Here is a 23,044-nt window from a genome sequence, read left to right as displayed (position 1 = left end):
AGTTCGGTGCTGGGCTCATTGTTGTTTCATGTATTTATTAATGATATCGATGAAGGTATATTAGTCTTAATGTCCAAGTCTGCAGATGATACAAAGGTTGGCAGGGTTGTTAATGATAGTAAAGACTTTATGCTACTGCAACAGGATCTAGAAAAGTTAGACAAATGGGCTGAGAAGTGACAACTGAAGTTTAATATTGACAAATACAAAGTACTGCATATGGGTAGCAGTAACCTAAGAGAAACATACCAACTGTATGGTACTACACTCAGGGAGATGGAGAATGAAAAAGACCTGGGGTAATTGTGCAGTCAGATATGAAGTTCTCTGAGCAATGCAAACAGTCTGCCAGAGCAGGTCATGGAGTTTTGTAAATGATATATAGGGATTTTTCTAGCAGAAAAAAGGAGGTGATTATACCTTTGTATAAGGAAATGGTCAGGACACACCTTGAGTACTGCATTCAGGTCTAGAGGCCTCATTTTAAGAAGGATGTAGAGTTGCTAGAACAAGTACAGAGAAGGGCAACAAGATTGGTGAGAGGAACAAAGGGGTTCTCTTATCATGAGAGGCTTAAATTGTGTCATTTGCAGCATCTGAAGACTAGGCACCTACGAGGTGATCTGATTGAGGTGTACAAGGCCATGAATGGTTTGAGCAGGCTCAATGCTGATGGGATACTTCTACTTGCTGAGATTAAGAACCTGAGGAGGCATAGATTCAAACTGTGGAAAGACAGCTGTAGAATAGATGTGTGGAAGTTTGCCTTTAGTCAGCAGAGATTTGACTGCTGGAACAGATTTCCACCTGTTGCTGTGGAAGTTGATAGCTTAAATAAATTTAAGGCTGAACTAGACAAACATTCGGGTTTTTTTTTTTTTTTTTTTTTTTTTTGGCTGATGCTCTATAAGCTTGCTTTCTTGCATCATATATCTCAACTAATGCTAAAAATGTGTCAGATCTGCTAAGATGCAATCTGATATGTTGGGATGCATAAAACATGACTTTACACACACAGAGACAGACGTACTCGCAGTTTTATATATTTTGATACAGGTTTATGCTCTACAAACACAGGAATTCTGATAAATTCTATCTCACATGATTCCCCGCAAAACAGAAAAAAAAAAAAAATGTATGGCATGTTTATAATTGTATACACTGCATTATTAAGTATATTCCTGACAGGAGAGAACTTCCATTTTGACTAGTCTTCGATGAGAATCTAATCCTCTGCTTACAGTTTTACACATCTGATGATTGGAAGAATTTTCCACAGACTAGCTTCTGGCTTTGTACATTTCAAACCTTGTTTTTCCTCCACTACCCATATACATCCAGTTTTGAGTGCTATAGGACACGTTCATATCACAATACAACCTCTGGCCCTGCACCTTCACCAGGTGAGTTGGCACAATGGGCGACAGGTGTATTCCTGTAAGCCATTCCTACACCAAAATGGCTAGCAATAACTTAACTATACACAGAAGTAACTGCAAACCACATAAATATACTCCACTAAACCCAAACTAAATGTATCCCCAACTCAACTTCCCCTTAGCCAGATCCCAAAAAATGCCCGCGACCACTCCGATGCCACCCGACAAGAGGAAAGTCAGAGTAGAAAGAGACTATGGTCTTAATCGATTGTGGTTAAAATATTTTACTTCTGCAAATTTTACAAAAACATATGACCATGTGAACATATTGCTATAGGCCCCTCTCAGTCTTAGAAGGGGGCCTGAATTTTATACTTCATTAGCCTCACAGTAAATCCACCTCTGTGTGGATCCCTCCAATTTATCAGTTTTCCAACCCACCTAGCACTGCCTTGATAGCATCAGCGAATATTTTTGCATCCCTTCTATTCAATTGTATTCTAATGCTGTAAAAAGACTCTCCTTTTAACAAGCACAGATCATGATGAGAAAAATTCTATCCAATGAGCCTTACTCAGTCTCTCTGGGGTTGAACTGGTTGACAAGAATCTCAACATGTATTCCCTCCTATTATGTCTGGGCAGAATTGTGGACACTCTCAAATTTAATCCTAACTTATGACTTTTTCTCAACATTGCCCTATACTTGTCAATTAAATGTTCAGACCTCTTGCTCTTAATATCATTAGAGCCAACATGTACAACAATATCACCTTTAAAAAATTATAAAGCCCTTAAAAAATTATATCTGCTCTACAATATCATCGACTTTTGTCCCTGACAGACATACTCTGGTCCTTTTTCACCTATCCATTTTGCATTATTCTAATAAAATTATGATATGTAATGACTGTTTACTGATAACACTTTTTCATGTATAATAATTTTCAAGCAAAAAGAATGTTATAATTCATGATGGTGATATACACTGATGAGCCAAAACATTATTACCGCCTACCTAATATGATGTTGGTCCTCCACATGCAGCCAAAACAGCTCGTACCTGGTGAGGCATGGACGCTACAAGATATCTAAATGTGTCTTGTGGTATCTGGTACCAACACGTAACCAGAAGATCCTTTAACTCCTGTAAGGTCCATGGTTGAGACGCCACAGATCAGAGTTACTATTCCAACACAAATCACAGATGCTCAATGGGATTGATGTCTGGGGAATTTGTAGGTGAGGGCAATACCTGGAAGTCTTCCTCGTGTTCCGCGAACCAGTTTCGAACAATCGGTGTGGCATGGCACATTATCCTGCTGAAAGACGGCACAGCCAGAGGGGAAGAAAGTTGCCATGAAAGAGTGTACCTGGTCAGCAATGATGTTTAGGTAGACGATAGACATCAGAGTGCCCGGCACCTGGATGATTGGACCCAGGGTATTGGACCCTGGATGATTGGACCCAGCAGAAACTTATGGGGTCTTTAAAAACCCCATAAGTGTACTGTCCTCTCTTCTGCTAAATGTGCAACCAAAAATCACATCTTTTGAAAGTCTGCAAGATCCTGTCCATTCCCCACTACCTTTGAATTGATTTAGACATTAATTAGTTACATGACTTTATAGCACTTTCCTGCACACATAAAATTATGATATGTAAAAACATACACCATTTGTTGATTTACATATTTTTACATAGATTGTTGCATATCATATAGCTAGGCCTTCATGACTCTAAAAAAACTTGCAGACAGTATATATTAACAGTGTTTATATATTATAAGAAAAATATATATCTTTCTTATTAGAAAAATATATATCAACTTAAGTGGATCTAAATAGCACATCATAAAAAATAAAATACCATGTAATAGCACTGAGAGTAACAGCATTTCAGAGCATTAGTTAAATATTAGGTTTCATTTATAAAGTCGTTAATGGCATGAAGACTATTGTTGGCAAAAATTTTAAACAAATTATTCTACATGATCATACCACTTTGTTTATTTTGGAGAAAAAAATATCAATTGCTAAAAGCTTATAATACACTGTTCAGTGAATGCTAAAGAAGAGATTAAAGGTACTTGAGATTACTTCCCATTCTATATGTGAACAATGTTGACCTTTTTTTTTTTAAACTGATATAGTACAGCAGCAATTATCTTTTTTTTAAGTTATTATGTTTGAAAACTTTCATAATCCAAGTCAAAATAAGGCATTAAATTACTGACATTTTGAGATTTTAATATTTTTAAATTACTGTCCTATTATTACTTTGGATAGATGAGATTTGTCCAATGTAAAAACGACAGCTTACATCATATGGTTACATCATCACCATCAGTGATATGGTCCAACCTCACAACCATTGACATTAGCCTTTCCTACAACACCCTAGAAATGGTTCCAGTGGAATCAGTATTTAGAATAGCATATTTCATATCGTTGCACCAGTATAAAATGGTATAATTATTTAGAATAATAATAACAACATAAGACACTGTAGCATAATACACATGTGCACATTTATCACTGCATTGTAGTCAAGGTTCAATTTGCGTGGTGGTATTTGCATTTAGGCTTTTTATTTTTCCACTGCATTCTGTTTTTCATAAAATATAATTAAAGATGGCTCCAAAGTTATTCACATCTTTTATATTTTTTTATGCCTTGAAAAAAATTTTAAACTTTTGAGTTACAGCACTACAAACATATATTTGTATTTAATCATATTTAATTAAAGATAATTTGTTACAGGTATATAAAAATAATAAACAACAAAAAGTTAAAATATTGTTGCTGAAAACAATTTGAAAATGACAGAGGACACTGGCAGGAACTTACCATATCTGGAAATCTATATAGGAGGTTATAAAAATAAGCACAACTCTAATGAAATGAGCACTCTATCTAATGTATAAGATTAGAATTAAATCTTATACATTAGATAATGAAAGGAAAAAAATTAGAATTATACTGATGAAAACATAACTGTAGATGTTTTCATGATCATGAGCATTCCAAAAAGAATAAATACTGATTTTCATAATCAACAGGGCAGAGCACTCACTTGATTAGAACTGTCATTCATTTCCAATGCAACATGCCTTTTAAAGAAGACAGTGTAACTAAGAAGTAAATTACCAAAAATAGTGTGAATAATACATAAATAATAGTATATGATATTAATAAATTAAATATGAGCATGAAATTACTTCAAAATTGCATATAATTTATAAGTAAACTTATACATTGTTCAATCCATATATCAGGTTATAGAAATTTAATTCAATTTAAAAGTGACTGCATAAAATATGAATACAATATTCTTATTTTATGCATTCACTTTGTGTTTACATATATCTTACATAAACAATAGAAAGAAATTTAACAAAATCAGTATGCAATTAAGGTTGTCTGGTTTTGACAAAAACAGTCTGGCCATTCTCACATGGCCAGAAGTACATAACAGTTACTATGTTGAACCTGTGAGAAGTAACTTTTTTTTTTTTTTTTTTAATATACCTATGAATTGTTTGGATGTGAAAGATGTGTTCTTAAAAAAAATTGATAAAAGCTGTGCAATAAAATTTAAATTATAGATTACTGTTTCAAATAAATTTTCAGTCTGATTCCATTACATTTTAGAATGGAACTTATCTGAAATGAAATATTTGTTATTATAATTTACTCCCTTCTAAACGAGATTTTTTTTTGTGCGCCAAACCATCCTTGCATGTGTCTGTTAATTTATGGAATCCATTTAGCATGTCTATTTACTCTAAAGTAACTGATAGAAAAAGCCAAAACCAGAAGTTACAGATAAATGAAACTGATAGCTGTCCATTTTTTCTGAAGACATTATCCAGCAACACTATGTATAATAAAATTTAAATGTTAAATTCAAATAAATGTTAAATATGTCAATTAAGTTAAAATTTTAATTGCCCCAAAACTATAATATTCATCAAATTATCTTCCATATTATAACTTGCATTGTTATGCAATTCCAAGCGTATACTGAACTTGCCATTAGGAATTCTAGATGCCCTTAATCTGACTCAAATCAGAAATTCTTTAAAAATAGCACAGAAATTCTTTAAGAATAGAACCAAAATTAAAACCAAGTAGTGATGCTAAACAAAGTAAAAATAAAGTAGGGGATGGGGGGAAGCATAAACTTAATGTAGAAAATAGAAGTCCTTGATAAACTTGCCAGTGGGATAATTACAATGATCATTCCATTATTGTTGTTGTTTGGTTTTTACGAGCATTAGCAACTAAAGCCATATTGCTCCGGGATATGCAGTGGTCATTCCCTGACCTTTCCGCATCCTCTGTATTTGGTGGTCACAGGCTCGAACCCCTATCTAATCAAGAAGCATGTGCTACATACTGCTGCTCCTGCCCACCTGGCTAAGGAGGCACCCATTCATTCCATTGGCAAGGTAGAGAGGTGCAATGATAGAGATTTTTGACATGAACAACAAATTCACCATTTCATTAATAAAATAGAAAGAAAAAGTAAAAGTGTTAAAGAAGTCTTATAACTGGTTAAAATAATTAGATCACAGAAGGTGAAAATGATGTTTGCAGCATAAATATGAGCAACAGCCTAAACATATAGCAGCCTGAAAAGGAAGATGTCGGGGATTTCAAGGTCTGCTTGGGTTCTTCATGCAATAAACAAATACATATGCTTTGTTATGGTTACTAATAGTAAAAACAGGTGTATGTATACTTGGGAGCATAGCAAATAAATTTCATGCATTTGAAGTACTGGTTAAGTCACGAAATGCAGACATTGTAGGGATATCGGAGACATAGGCTCACTCACACATCAGGAATGTAGAATTCGAATATGGGGAGTACTATGTATACAGAGAGAACAGATAAGACAGGAGTAAAGCCTTAGTCAAGTGCATCTATTTGACATGGGAGACCAGTGCAATGTTGAGTCAGTTTGGTGTGACATAAGCACTGGGAAAACAAAAATGAGAATAGCAGTTTGTTATAGAACTAATTACTGTGATGAGAATAAACAACTACACACAGAAAGGCTTAGACATAAATTGATGAACTGATGACTTGGGGCAAAAAGAAAAATATATGGGGCACATATAAAGTATCAGGTGATACAGAAGCCTACAGTAAATATAAAGTAGTCTGCATTTAAGTCAAAGTAGATAAGGCAAGCTAAGGCAGATTATGAGAAATCTCTTGCAAAAAAAGTAGCAAAACTTCTTTACTTATATAAACAATAGAATGATGATGCTGTTCAGGTTTCTGACAAACAATAGATATTTTGCATATACATTCATTGAAGGGGAATTTTTTTAGGGTTGCGGATACCAGAAGTTTATCAAATTCGAACAGGGAGTTAAATGATTTTGTGATAACTGAGAGGAAACTGGAAGAGAAACTGTTGATGCTATACATAAGAAAGGCACCTGGGGCAGATGAGATTGATACAATTATATTAAGGGAGGCAGCAAAAGAGATGAGCAAACCTTTAGCCACAATTATGAGAGCATCCGATTCAGGTCCATGAATCCAAGGATGCTATCCTAATTATAACTAAAAGTGTATGGGACTGGAAATGTGCAAATGTATCCCTGATTCATAAAGGGTATCAAAGGGTGAGATAAGTAATTATATACCTACTAGCACGACTTCTATTCATGCTAAATTATTGCAGCTATACAATAACATAAAAATTTATTTTTCATTGCACAAAAACTGCATTAACAGCAAAAATGAAAATATGAGAGAACGTAAAATTGGCTGTGAACTGCTTTAGCATTTTAACTTCTAGGAATTAATTATTTACTGAACAGAATAAAATGAAAAGGAAAAAAAATGACTGTTTAAATAGAAAAGTATGCTTACTTTGCTTGAGCTTCAGCCTGCATGAAAATAAATTCCCACTTTCGAGAAAACATTTTCTGAAGCCTGGCCAGATTCTCCGCTTCATAATCAGCAAGTTCTAATCTTGTTTTGTTCTGCATGGTACGTTTACACAAATATACAGCTAAGAGAAAAGAATAGTGTTTAACACAAATCTGAAAGCATCCAAAAGCAAAAATCAAGTCTACTGAACAGTTTATCAAAACTAAAAATAAGAAAATTTCAAATAAAATTTCTTATATCTGAAAAACATATGAATGATAAATATAGGTTAAAAATAGTGAATTTTCAAAATTTTATTTTACATAAAATAAAAAGAGATAAAATAAAGGACATCAAAGAATGCATAAAATGGCTAATTTTTTTTTTCTTTTTGCCATCACTGATCCTTGATAAATTATGATAAAGATTTCATTTTAATATCAATAGGAAATATAGCCTACTGAAATGACTAATTCTCCCCTTCGCTATTATTATTCCTCAATAAAGTTTGATACAGGTTTAATTTTAATATCAATAAGCAATGTAGCCTGTTTGCTTATACCTATATATATATTAAAGTGCATTATAGCCACAGCAACTTATGCACTGTTAAACTCCCATAACACACACACACACACACACACACACACACACACACACACACACACACACACACACACACACACACACACACACAATTTAAACTTGAACTGATTAATTAGTTGCAAATTAATAACTATTTAATTACCAACTAAAACTAGAAACTCAAGACAAATTTCTTTATTCCTAGTCTCTACAATTTTCTTTCCTTAATTTGAATATGTCTCCTCATTTACTTTATCAGAGAGAGAGAGAAAATATGCCACAAACAATTGACCATTCTCATGCCTTAAACACTTAATCAGATTCCATATATATCTGGTTTCCAGACCTTCTAAGCATGCAAAATTATAATCTTTTTCTCTAAAAATAATTCCTTTGTATTCACAGCAAGTCTTTTCACACTTCTTTGTACTATAAAATGACTTCATTTTACTCCCTTGGACTTATCTTTAATAAGTAATCCTTGTTTCAGAACACCCAATACTTTTCCACGGCCTGTTTAAGTAAAACTTACTTCCCCCCATCGGAGAGGACTGCGTCGCTGTCCCCCTTGGCGTGCAGGTGACCCTGCACCCGTGAAACAGTATCTCCCCGTCATATGCCGCCGACTAGCAGAGAAGGGTCATTATTCAGCCAGAGCAGCATCCTGACGCATTGTTTACAAAAAACAGAGAGAGAGAGAGAGAGAGAGAGATGTGTCACTTTTAGAGAGAAAAGTCACTGTTAGAGTCATACTTCTAATGCCGGCTGAATCATGTATCAGCAGAATGTTTGGTAGTGGGGAGACTAAGAGGGGAGAAGTGTATGTCACATAAAACTCCCCTGAAGCAACCCTACACAAAAATGCAAGCTTTCCTTACCCCTTCATAAATATCGTCTCTGGTTGAGTCAGGCCCTAAAAATGTCAGGCAAGAACCTTTTTTTCTGTCCGACAAGATGAACACCTGCTTATGAGAGGGAAAGGCAGAAAAGGGTAAAAACATATATATAGGAATGAAGAACAAAGAAGAGTTAGTTGGAGTTGGAGTTCGAGAGTCAGTTAGTTTGTCGTTCAATGATTGCATTGCCATTGGAGCTCTCCTCGCTGAAGTTGTCGTCGGAGTTGTTGGGTTCGTAGTAGAAGAAAGAAGAGTGAAGAGAGCTGTTCTTGTGACTAAGAGAAGAAGCCTTAGTCTAGATGATCCCAGAAATAGCAAGATACAAGCACATCTTGGAACTTTTTTGGTAAGTTTACCCAGTCTTAACCAATAGAATTGCTTAAATTGAATCATATAAGCCACATCCTCTTTAAAATTATCACTCATGTTATACCCACCTTTCTTCTCATGAAAGTAGTATTACAAAATGTATCTTGATGTGTTTAACCTTAAAGTAATGCTATTAAAGTAAAACCATTTTGTTTACTATTACTTGACCCCATAACTACTTTTGCTACTATTTGACGCTGAGATAGGTAAATACCTATGTCGTGGTCCAAAGGACAGGAATTACTGTTTACCTAGACTACATGAAGACACACAAAGTAATGCACCTACAAGTTCCCCTTAATACCTTAACAACTGAACAAGTACCCTGAATACATTATGTTAGGTTTAGTGTACTTTTGTATGTAATGTAGTAGTAGTAGTAGTAGTGGCACATGATGCAAGAAAGCAAGTGTAGGAGCTTATGCAGCATCAGCCAAAAAAAAAAAAAAAAAAAAAAATCACACCATTCCCTCCAAATGCCTGTCCAGTTCCTCCTTAAATTTACTTAACCTATCAACTTCCACAACGACAGATGGAAGTTTGTTCCAGCAATTAACCACCCGCTGGCTAAAGGCAAATTTCCGCACATCTATTCTACATCTGTCCTTTCTTAATTTGAACTTATGTCCCCGTAGGTTGGTAATCTGAACAAGTGGAAGGATCCCATCAGAATTCAGCGTGCTCAACCCATTCAAGGCCTTATAGACCTCAATCAGATCACCGCGCAGGTGCCTAGTCTCCAGCCACTGCAATTTGCAGAACTTAAGCCTCTCTTGGTAAGAGAATCCCTTCATTCCCCTCACCAATCGTGTTGCTCTTCTCTGTACACGCTCAAGCAAATCTACATCCTTCCCAAAAATGAGGCCTCCAGACCTGTACGCAGTACTCAAGGCGTGGCCTGACCATTGCCTTATACAGAGGGACAATCACCTCCTTTTCCCTGCTAGCAAAATTCCTATATATCATTGACAAAACCCCATGACCCGCCCTAGCAGCCTGTCTGCACTGCTCAGAAAACTTCATATCTGACTGCACAATTACTCCCAGGTCTTTTTCATTTTCTACCACCTTAAGTGTAGTACCACACAGTTGGTACGTTTCTCTGGGGTTACTTCTACCCATATGCAGTACTTTGCATTTGTCAAGGTTGAACTTCAGTTGCCACTTCTTAGCCCATCTGCCCAAATTATCTAGATCCCGTTGCAGTAGCACACTGCCATTGCTGTCATTAACAACCCTACCAACCTTTGTATCATCTGCAAAATTCAACATTAAGCCTGATATATCTTCATCAATATCATTGATAAATATTCAAAACAACAGTGGACCCAACACCGAACTCTGTGGGACTCCACTAATAACATTAGTCCACGAAGAGCAGCACCCATTGATTACCACCCTCTGTCTTCTCCCACTTAACCATCCTTTTATCCATTGTAGCAACTTACCCTTAATACCATTCTGCTCCAATTTGTACAGTAGTCTTTCATGCGCAACAGTGTCAAAAGCTTTCCTGAAATCCAAGTATATGATATCAAAATTATTTTTTGCATCCAGTTCCTTTGTGACCACATCATAATAACCAATCAAATTTGTCAGACAAGACTTTCCCTTAACAAACCCATGCTGTGTTTGAATTATTGCTGCAGTCTTGTCTAGATGATCCTGCAATGCATCTTTAACCAGAGACTCCATTATTTTACCCGGAACAGAAGTTAAACTAACTGGTCTGTAATTACTCGTGTCACCCTTCGATCCACCTTTGTGAATTGGGGACACATTTGCACATCTCCAGTCCGTGGGAACTTCCCCTGAGTCCAAGGATGCTCTCATAATTATGGCTAAGGGTTTGCTTAGTTGCTTTGCCGCCTCCTTTAAAATAACTGGATAGATCCCATCCACCCCAGGTGCCTTTCTTGTGTTTAACTTCAACAATTTCTCCTCCACTTTGCTCTCAGTTATTACAAAATCATTAAGCACCCTGCTACAATTTGATAACCTTCTTCCATTTTCAAACCTTAATAACTCCTCACGTGTGAATGTAGATGCAAAATACTCATTCAGTTTGTTTGCTATCTGAGCAGGATCATCAACAGTCGAACCATCGATGTCAAGTGGACCAATCATATTCATCCCCTTCCTTTTAGAGTTTATATAAGTAAAGAAATCCTTGCTGTTTTTCTTAGCATCTTTTGCCAAAGATTTCTCGTAATCCGCCTTCGCCTGCCGAACCTCCTTTGTGACCTGATTACAGACTAGCTTATATCTGCCACAGGCTTCTGCGTCACCTGATAATTTATATGCATCCCATGCATTTTTCTTCTCTGTCACGAGTCTCATTAGTTCATTTGATAACCATTTAGGCCTAAACCTTGAACGATATTTCTTAATCGGTATATAAAGTCTAGTAGCTTCCACGATTAATTCTTTGAATGCTTCCCACTTAGAATTTACTGTTTGTAACATCGTCAGTTGATCCCACTGTACAGAACTTAAAAACTGTCTGAGACCACTGTACTCCCCTTTACGGAAGCAAAAACCCTTTCCTTTACCCCTGACGGTAGTTACCTCTTTGAGTAAATCCCACTTCAGCACACTGTGATCACTGCCACCTAGTGGTTCCTTTATCTGCAAATTCTTAATACACGAATGATCACTGCTGATAACCAGATCAAGAGTGTTACTTTCTCTGGTTGCCTCTCGAACATGCTGCTGCAGAAAACTATCATCCAATAAATCCACAAAAGTCTGACTAGTGTGTGAGTGACCAACCCACAAGTTCCAGTCAATATCTGGGAAGTTAAAATCCCCCATTATAAGACATTCAGATTTACTGGCCCACTCTATTTCTCTGTACAATTGTTCATTGTACTCATTCAAGTCATTAGGCCTATAACACACTCCTACTCTTATTTTTCCTTTCGCAGTGCTTATCTCACACCAAACTGACTCAACAGAGCACTGTTCATCTATATTAACTGGGTGCACTTCCTTTGATTTTATGTTTTTCTTAATTAACAGCATAACACCCCCTCCCTTTCTGTCCTGTCTATCCTTTCTGTACACATTGTACTCCCCAAATTCCAGTTCTGCATTCCTTATATCTTTGTGACACCACGTCTCTGCTATCCCAACAATATCCGCCTTTGATGTCTTGACCAACACTTCAAATTCATCAAATTTATTTACTATACTTCTAGCATTGGTATACATGCAAGCATACATGCTTCTATGCCTATTCCTTGTTACCCTAACACATCCCATATACCCAACTATTCCATGATGACTGCCATCCGTCCCTGAAACCCCCAACACCCCTCGCTCCAGGTCGCATCTTATTCTAATAGAAGTTGTGCAAGAATCACCTTCACCTCTGCCTGCGGTTACTGTTAAACTATTAGTCTTTGTATCCCCCCAAACTAGCAGTTTTCCGACCCACCTAACACTGCCTCGATAGCATCAGCAAATATTCTTGCACCCTTTCTATTTAAGTGTATCCCATCCCTGTAGAAGCAATCTCTCCTGTTAACAAGTACAGTCCAGGCTGAAAAAAATTCTACCCCTTGAGCCTTGCACAATCTTTCCAGGGCCGAATTGATCGACAAGGCTCTCATTATGTACTCCCTCCTATCGTGTCTGGGCAGAATTGCAGACACTTTCAAATTCAACCCTATTTCACGGCTTTTTTTCAACAGTGACCTGTACTTGTTGAGTAATTCCGCCGGTCTCCTACTCTTAATATCATTAGTGCCAACGTGTACAACTATATCACCTTTTGTGCCCTTAAAAGATGATATCCGCTCTACAACGTCATCAACCTTTGCCCCTGGCAGACATACCCTGGTCCCGTTCCACCTATCCTTTTTACAAAGCATGTTCCCCGTTTCCCTGACAATAGAGTCACCTATAACAACTAGTTCCTTTGGGACCAGCGCATTCTGCCTTAGGGGTTGCCGCTGTGTTGTGTGATGACCAAGTGCAAGCTCTGGCGTTGATGTGGGCAGCTGAGAGCCTGATGGGCCCCTCAATTTAGATCTTTCGAGGGCATCCACCCTGTCCTTCAAACTCTCATATAGGCCCATAACAACGCTGAGTTGTCGCCTGATTTCCTTACACTCCTTACATTGCGCACACACAAAGACATCCCCCATGGCAATATCATGTTCCGTTCCAGAGAGTTCGGCAAACATTTCACAAGTCGCACATTTTTTTAGGCTGTGATGCGTTGGAGAATTGCCCCCCTCAGTTCTCCCCCGAGTCACAGCACTCCTGCCACTTTGTGCCCGTTGCTTTGCTGCTCTAGTCTGGGGCATGGTAGTTTAAATTAATAAAATCAATAAATTAAATATCAATAGTATTTGAATAGAAACTATTAAATAGAAACAGTGAAGCGTATTACTATATAATTATGCGTTAGAGCTACCTAGCTACCTCAATTAATAAATTTGAATTCCCTACCACTATATCCAAAAACAATGGCTACAAAAATGGAACGAAATAACGGTTTTACCTATCGTAAGTAAAATCCACAAAAACTCTTTATCTAAATTAAAAATAAAAAATAACCAGCGTAACTATAACTATATGACTACGTATTAAGTACAATATAAAATAACAATCATGTAAATAAAAGGCAAACACTTATCGTTTTGCGGAGCCTGTAACTGACAGCTGAGTCTAGCTGTCAACTGACAACTGTCTAACTGACAACTGAAGCCTTAGTCTAGATGATCCCAGAAATAGCAAGATACAAGCACATCTTGGAACTTTTTTGGTAAGTTTACCCAGTCTTAACCAATAGAATTGCTTAAATTAGCATTAGCATTAGCATTAGTAGAGGCATATGATGCAAGAAAGCAAGCTTATTCAGCATCAGCCAAAAAAAAAAGAAAAAAAAAAAAAAAAAAAAAAACAACCACTATTCCCATTTCACCCCTCAATTCGTTCGAAATACCTGTCCAGCTGAGCCTTAAATTTGTTTAGGCTATCAACCTCAACAACAAGCGATGGAAGTCTATTCCACAAACCAACCGCCCGCTGGCTAAAGGCGAATTTCCGCACATCTATCCGACATCCGTCCTTCCTCAATTTGAATCTATGCCCTCTCAGGTGATTATTCTGAGCAAGAGGAAGAATCCCATCGGCATTGAGCATGCTCAAGCCATTCAAAGCCTTGTACACCTCTATCAGATCACCTCGGCGATGCCTAGTCTCTAGGCTCTGTAATTTGCAAAATTTAAGCCTTTCTTCGTAAGAGCAACCCTTTGTTCCATTCACTAATCTTGTTGCCCTTCTCTGTACTCGTTCCATCAGCTCTACATCCTTCTTGAAATGAGGCCTCCAGACCTGTATACAGTACTCAAGGTGTGGCCTGACCAATGCCTTATACAAGGGAATAATCACATCCCTGTCCCTGCTAGAAAAATTCCTGTATATCATTGACAAGACACCATGAGCTACCCTTGCAGCTCGTCTGCACTGCTCAGAGAACTTCATATCTGCCTGCACAATTACCCCCAGGTCCTTTTCATTCTCTACCACTGTCAGCGTAGTACCACAGAGTTGATACGTTGATCTGGGGTTACTGTTTCCCATATGTAGTACTTTACATTTGTCAATGTTAAACTTCATTTGCCACCTCTCAGCCCATCTGCTCAACCTTTCCAGATCCTGTTGCAGCAGCATAGTATCAGTAGTGTCCTTAACAACCCTGCCAACCTTTGTATCGTCTGCAAACTTGGACATTAAGCCTGATACACCATCATCAATATCATTTATAAATACAGAAAACAACAATGGACCCAACACTGAACCCTGAGGAACTCCACTAATAACATTAGTCCACGTTGAGCAGTGTCCATTGATTACCACTCTCTGTCTTCTGCCACTCAACCATCCCTTTATCCATAGCAGCAATTTGCCTCCAATGCCACACTTCTCCAATTTGTGCAGCAGTCTTCCATGCGCAACAGTATCAAAAGCCTTTCTAAGATCCAAATATATAATATCAAAGTTATTCCCTGCATCCAGTTCTTTTGTGACTACATCATAGTATCCAATCAATTGGTCAGACAAGACCTGCCCTTAACAAACCCATGCTGTGTCTGAGCTATAACTGAATTCTTGTCCAGATGATCCTGCAGTGCTTCTTTAACCAGTGCCTCCATTAATTTTCCTGGAACCGAAGTTAAACTAACAGGTCTATAATTACTTGTGTCAGCCTTTGATCCTCCTTTGTGAATTGGGGTTACATTTGCACATCTCCAGTCCATGGGTACCTCCCCTGAGTCCAAAGAAGCTCTCATAATTATGGCTAGGGGTTTGCTTACTTCCTTTGCTGCCTCCTTTAATATAACTGGATAGATCCCATCCACCCCGGGTGCCTTTTTTATGTTTATCCTCAACAATTTCTCCTCCACTTTCCTCTCAGTTATTAGAAAATCATCTAGCTCACTGCCAATGTTTACTTCACCTACGACATTCCCCTTCCTGAATAACTCCTCATGTGTGAATGTAGATGCAAAATACTCGTTTAGATTGTTAGCCACCTGAGCTGGATCCTCAACTGTTGAACCATCAACATCCAGTGGACCAATCTGATTCATCCCTTTCCTTCTTGAGTTTAAATAGGTAAAGAACTCTTTTCTGTTTTCTTTGCATCCTTTGCCAAGGATTTCTCATAATCTGCCTTTGCCTGCCTAATCTCCTTTGTGACTTGGTTACAGACCAACTTATATCTATCATAGGCTTCCACGTCACCCATTAATTTGTATGTATCCCATGCATTTTTCTTCTCTGCCATATGTCTCATTAGTTCATCTGACAACCATTTAGGCCTGAACCTTGAACAATATTTCTTGGTTGGTATGTAAAGCCTGGTAGCTTCCAAGATTAGTTCCTTGAATGCTTCCCATTTTGAATTTGCTGTTGGTAACATCATCAGTTGGTCCCACTGTATAGAATTTAAATACTGTCTCAGACCATCATAGTCGCCTTTACGAAAGCAAAAACCCTTCCCTTTACCTCTGATGGTAGTTACCTCCTTGAGTAAATCCCACTTCAGCACACTGTGATCACTGCCACCCAGTGGTTCATTTATCTGCAGATTCCTAATGCATGAAGAATCACTACTGATAATCAGATCAAGAGTATTGCTCCCTCTTGTTGCCTCACGAACATGCTGGTGTAGAAAACAATCATCCAATAAATCCACAAAAGCCTTGCTAGTGTGTGAGTGACCAACCCACAAATTCCAGTCAATATCTGGGAAATTAAAATCCCCCATTATAAGACTCTCTGATTTACTGGCCCATTCTATTTCCCTGTACAGTGTCTTATTATACTCATCAGAGTCATTAGGCCTATAGCACACTCCTACTCTCAATTTTGATTTACCTATGCTTATGTCACACCAAACTGACTCAACACTGCACTGTCCAGCGATGTCAACTGGCTTCACTTCCTTGGATTTTATGTGTTTTTTAACTAATAGCATAACCCCTCCTCCCTTCCTATCCTGTCTATCCTTTCTGTAGACGTTGTACTCCCCAAATTCCAGTTCTGCATTCCTTATATCTGTGTGACACCACGTCTCTGATATCCCAACAATATCTGCCTTTGATGTTTTGAGTAATACCTCAAATTCATCAAATTTATTTACTAAACTCCTAGCATTAGTGTACACGCAAGTATACATGCACCTGTTTCTATTCTTAGCTACCCTAACACAACCCATGTGTTTACTTGTACCGCAATGACTTCCAGCAGTCTCTGAAATATCCTGCATCTTGTTTTTCAGGCTTCTGCTCATTCCAATAGAAGCAGTGCAAGAATCTCTTTCACCTCTGCCAGTGGCTACTGTTAATCCATTAGTCTTTGTCTCCCCCCAAGCTAGCAGTTTTCCGACCCACCTAACACTGCCTCGATAGCATCAGCAAATATTCTTGCACCCTTTCTATTTAAGTGTATCCCATCCCTGTAGAAGCAATCTCTCCTGTTAACAAGTACAGTCCAGGCTGAAAAAAATTCTACCCCTTCAGCCTTGCACAATCTTTCCAGGGCCGAATTGATCGACAAGGCTCTCATCATATACTCCCTCCTATCGTGTCTGGGCAGAATTGCAGACACTTTCAAATTCAACCCTACTTCACGGCTTTTTTTCAACAGTGACCTCTACTTGTTAAGTAATTCCGCTGGTCTCCTACTCTTAATATCATTAGTGCCAACGTGTACAACTATATCACCTTTTGTGCCCTTAAAAGATGATATCTGCTCTACAACGTCATCAACCTTTGCCCCTGGCAGACATACCCTGGTCCTATTCCACCTATCCTTTTTACAAAGCATGTTCCCCGTTTCCCTGACAATTGAGTCACCAACAACTACTAGTTCCTGTTGGACCAGCGCATTCTGCCTTGAAAATTGAATCATATAAGCCACATCCTCTTTAAAATTATCACTCATGTTATACCCACCTTTCTTCTCATGAAAGTAGTATTACAAAATGTATCTTGATGTGTTTAACCTTAAAGTAATGCTATTAAAGTAAAACCATTTTGTTTACTATTACTTGATCCCATAACTACTTTTGCTACTATTTGACGCTGAGATAGGTAAATACCTATGTCGTGGTCCAAAGGACAGGAATTACTGTTTACCTAGACTACATGAAGACACACAAAGTAATGCACCTACAAGTTCCCCTTAATACCTTAACAACTGAACAAGTACCCTGAATACATTATGTTAGGTTTATTGTACTTTTGTATGTAATGTGTTATATATAATAATGTTGCGTAATAAATCATGTTTGTTTGCTAACTTTGCCTCATGACATTCTCTGATTACACACAGACTGCTGAAATAGAATTGAGAAAGAACCTTTATTGCAATCGCCTCGAGGCTCTGTTATTTAAATAGAGAATGAGAGTGGAGAACACAGTGCCTCCTGATGTTGCCAGTTTTATTCCATGAGTAAAATTGAAGAACACATGAGTTGTATGTCCTAATCTAAACTGGTAGACAATCACGATTAACCCGGACTCTCTGGGCAATCATTTTAGTGTTGAGCATGCCTGTGAAAGTTTCCCAGCATGCCTCCGCCATAACGGAGAGAAAATAAGACGGGTGGAACAGTGCTTTTTCAAGCAAATGGAATATATGTATAGTTTTCAATATCTGGGTGCAATTTCTTAACTCCAGTTATCAGCAATGCTAATTCCTACAATGTTTCCAATGCAACTTCTGATCATTGATAAAAATATGAACTATTATTTTTGATGATACCCTCCCTTTTCCACTTAAAAAGTTTATTAGGCTCATATTTTAATTTGCTACGATTAGTATGTAATGTCTCTTTGAAAGAGATGGCTTCATGCTGTTCAATGTTAAATAATGTTTGATTTCAAAATAACACACAAAGGAGGAGAACGATTACAATTATACAAATTTGAAATAACTCATATTTGATAAGATGTGTCATGGTATCAATATTTTTTCTAAGAGTCTATTTTAATAGGAATAGTTAAAATAGTGAACTGACACCAACTTTTATACTATTTATCACACAGATTGAGTCAGTCTCCAAAGCAATACTAACCAGAAGCAGCAACACCTTACAACAACACCAAACTTTCCTGACTACAATTCAGTTCTAGACCATGGTAATTTAATTCTGGACAGAAATAAATTACCATGGTTTAAACTTGAATGAATATTCATTTTGGTCCTTAATGATAGTATAATTGTTTTGCCACTTGACAGAAGTTTGGAGAGGTGCGAGTTGAAACCACTACTAAAGTCTGAAGAAATTCTTAACAGCATCATTTTTTGGGGCAATTGTGAGAGGAAGATTAAGTAGTCTATCACATTCCAGCTTATCAGCTTGCACAACATGCACATTTGTCCATTAACACACACTTGAAGAGACATAATATACATAGTTTAATGTGTATTATACCTTGGATGCTAATGTGCTATATAATATGCAATTTGAAACTAAAACATAAGAGTGATGATGAGTATTATTAGGAAACTACAATTTAAAACTATTGTTGTTAGAGGTTGCAATGAGTAGAAAATATGAAAACCAAAGATCATAGACAGAATGCAATACACAACAGAAACAAAAAGAGGGTAACAATTAAAAAGTGATCATGGAAAATACTATAGAGTGTTCAATGTAAAACCAGCCCACCTCATACTGGTGATATTCATTTTTGAACAACTCCCGTGTGAAGTTGTTCAAGGAATGAATTTTAGCCAAATCGTTTCAGTTTGTGTTGCTCAACTAAATGACTAAAATTCATTCTTTGAACAACTTTGCATGGGAGTTGTTCAAAAATGAATATCACACCAGTATGAGGTGGGCCAGTTTTACAGGGAACACCCTGTATTTACAAATACAGAAAGCCATATAAGCATAGTAGAAACAAATGTTCAGTCATGACTAAGAAAAAGAGGAGGAGACAGGTGCTGGATGGTGTATAGGCTAAATATTATCTACCAATGGCTTACAGGTCAACAGTGTTGTTAACTGTTTTTACAGGGATGGGGTAAGACTTAATACAAGGGGTGCAAGAATATTTGCTGATATTATGTTAGGTAGGTCAAATAACTACTAGACTGAGAGGGATACACAACTGCTTCTATTAGAACATGCAGCAGCCTGGAAAGCAAGGTATCAGGGATTTCATGACTTGCTGGGGGAGGGGGGTTCCTCATGGAACAAGCAAATACATGGGTTATGTTAAGATAACTAAGAATAAGAACAGGTACATGTATACTTGCATGTATACTAATGACAGGAGCACAGGAAATAAATTTGATTAATTTGAAGTACTGGTTAAGTCATCAAATGCAGGCACTGTAGGGATATCAAAGACATGGCGTTAATCAGACATAAGGGTTGCAGAATTTGAATATGGGGAGTACAATGTGTTACAGAAAGGACAGACAGCAAAGGAGGGGAAGGTGTTATGCTCTTAGTTAAGAAGCACATAAAATCTAAGGCAGTGTATCCAGTCAATCAACACAGGTGGCCAGGACAATGTTGAGTCAGTTTGGTGTGACATAAGCACTTGGAAAACAAAAATGAGAGTAGGCATGTGTTATAGACCTAATGACTGTGATGAGCATAACAAACAACTATACAGGGAAATAGAGTGAGCCAGTAAATCAAAATGTCTTATAATGTGAAATTTTAACTTTCCAGGTATTGACCAGAATTTCTCAGTTGGTCACATGCACACCAGCAAGACCTTTGTGGATTTATTGGACAACTGTTTTTATAAAGCAGGATGTTAGAGACACGGCAAGAGAATGTAATGCCCTTGGTCTGAGATTATCAGCAGCGATTCTTCATGCAATATGAATCTGCAGCTAAGAAACCCACTGGGCAGCAATGATCTGCTGCCCAGTGGGTTTCTTAGCTGCAGTCTTTTACTCTTGACAGTAGTTATGACAGTTTCTTAGCTGACATAACTACTGTCAAGAGTAAAAGGAAGGGCTTTCATGAAGGTGTTTTCATGGAAGTAAAGAATACATTGGTCTTAGACAATTTTTAAATTCTATAAGGTGGAATGGACTGATGACATTACCATGTCATCATACAAATTCTAAATGGAAAGCATTCAGGACAGTAATTGCAGAAACTAGGCTTTTCGTAACAACTAAGAAATACTATTCAAAGCTTTGGCCTAAACAGATGGTGAATGAACTAATGAGACTCATGGCAGAGAAGTAAAATACATAGGCTGCATATATATTATCATGTGGTAAGCTTATGATAGATATAAACTAGTCTGAAATCAAGTCACAAAGGATGTTAGGCAAGCTAAGGCAGATTATGAGAAATCTTTGGCAAAGGATACAAAGAAAAATAGCCAAGACTTCTTCTTTAGTTATGTAAACATTAGAAGGAAGGGGATGAATCACATTAGTCCACTTCATATCAATGGTTTAAAATGTTGATAATCCTGCTCAGGTTTTTGATAAATTAAATAGTTATTTTGCATCTACAATCACACATGAGGAATTCTTCAGAGAAGGGGATGAAAGACGTTTATCAAACTCTAACAGGAATCAACGATTTTAGTGCTGGGCCCATTGTTGTTTTCTATATTTATTAAAGATATTGATGAATGTATATTAGGCTTAATTTCTAAGTTTGCAAATGAATGAATGCTTGACAGGGTGGTTAATGACAGTAATCAAGGTATGCTACTGCAACACGATCTAGAAAAATTAGGCAGATGAGCTGAGAAATGGGAATAAAGTTTAACACTGACAAATGCAAGGTATTGCATATAGGTAGCAGTAATAATTCCAGAATAATGTATCAACTATGTGGTACTACATGGGGTAGTGGAAAATAACACACAGGGTAGTAGAAAATGAAAAACATCTGGAGGTAATGCTGCCCTCAGATATAAAGTTCTTGGAGCAGTGCAGACCCTACCCAGGCTAGGCGCATTATAGCCTAAGCTGCTCTTGCGCCAATAGCTCTTAAACAACAACAACAGTGCAGACAAGCTGCCAAGACAGCTTATGGGGTTTAGCAATGATATATATGAATTTTGCTAGCAGATAAGAGATGATATCCCCTTGTACAAGGCAATGGTCAGACCACATCCAGAATATTTCATTTGAGTCTGGAAACCTCATTTCAGGAAGGATGTAGAGCTGCCCAAACAGGTGCACAGAAGGACAATGAGATTGGTGAGGGGGTACTAAAGAATGCTCTTACCAAGAAAGGGTTTAGTTCTACAAATTGCAGCAGTTTGAGACTACACACCTGTAAGGTGATCTGACTGAGGTGTGTAAAGCACTGAGCAAGCTCAATGCTGTGGCATTTTTCCTCTTGCTCAGACTACACACGAGGGGCATAAATTTCAAATTGAGGAAGGATAGTTACAGGATACATATGCAGAAGTTTGTCTTCAGCAAGTGGGTGATTGATTGCTGGAACAAACTTCCATCTGTTGTTGTGGAAAAACTAGACAAACTTGTGGAGGGGATGTTGGAAGGGCGTAATTTTTTTTTTTTTTTTTGGCTGATGCTGTATAAGCTTGCTTTTTTGCATCCTTTTCCACTACCAATACTAAATCATGTGACAACTTCCAATAAACCTTAGTTGACTGACACCTAGAACTAATAAGGTTTGAAGACGAGTGAGAAATATTTTCTGAAAATTTTTCTAGAGCAACTAACATTCAATGGCCAATTCTTGCCCAATAATTTTGTACACCACTGGAAGAATACCATTGCACAGTTGCCTAACTTTGACTTTCTTAAACCAAATTTTATAATTTTTATCAGACAAAAGAAAGAGGAAAGCAGTAGTATTTTTAAATCTAGCCTTTTGACTTGAAATTAAAATAAATTGCGCACCTCCGTAGCCAGGTGGGAAGGAGCAGCACTGCGCAGCACACGCTTCTTGATTAGACTGGGGTTCAAGCCCGTCACCACCAAATACGGAGGATGCGGAAAGGTCAGGGAATGACCACCGCATATCCACGGAGCAATATGGCCTTAGTTGCTAATGCTCCTAAAAACCAAATAACAACAAAAAAAAAAAAAAATTAAAATTAATTATATATTTTATATTAAGATACTACCTTATGGTTGTGCACTAGTACAATACACTTTTCAAATATTAGTGCATGTAGGATTTTTTTGTGTAGACTTCTGTTAGGATTGCCTATTAGACATCACTAACTGATTATGAGTGCTTCAAAGAAGATGCTGTTGCAGACTTTGTCCTCATCAGAAATGCTGGGTCAGATTTTATAATGCAGCCCTGCTGTCTAAACTTCACTCTCAAGGACATTTCCAAATTTTAATCAAAAAGAAACAATCTGAAGTAAGTTTTTTATTTATTTATTATTTTTTTAACCTGGTTGAATATCCTCTCAAAATCAGTA

General features: G+C 37.4%; 1 protein-coding gene across 5 annotated transcripts in view; it reads right to left on the bottom strand.

Moving 5' to 3' along the window:
- Positions 1-23,044, bottom strand: part of LOC150084661 (regulator of G protein signaling 7-like) — a 759,190-nt gene that overhangs the window by 420,269 nt on the left and 315,877 nt on the right. For all 5 annotated transcript variants that reach the window (XR_016547071.1, XM_090375401.1, XM_090375402.1 and 2 more), the window contains exon 6: positions 7,273-7,414. Coding sequence is in view for 4 of the 5 variants with exons in the window: in XM_090375401.1 (XP_090231527.1) it covers positions 7,273-7,414 (142 nt within the window). In the remaining variant the exon portion in view is untranslated. The remainder of the gene's footprint in view (positions 1-7,272; positions 7,415-23,044) is intronic.

This window comes from Mastigoproctus giganteus, chromosome 6, assembly GCF_048544385.1.
Source record: "Mastigoproctus giganteus isolate SK-2022 chromosome 6, ASM4854438v1, whole genome shotgun sequence".
NCBI classification, from domain to species: Eukaryota; Metazoa; Arthropoda; class Arachnida; order Uropygi; family Thelyphonidae; genus Mastigoproctus; species Mastigoproctus giganteus.
This window is presented reverse-complemented; position numbering and strand designations above follow the sequence as displayed.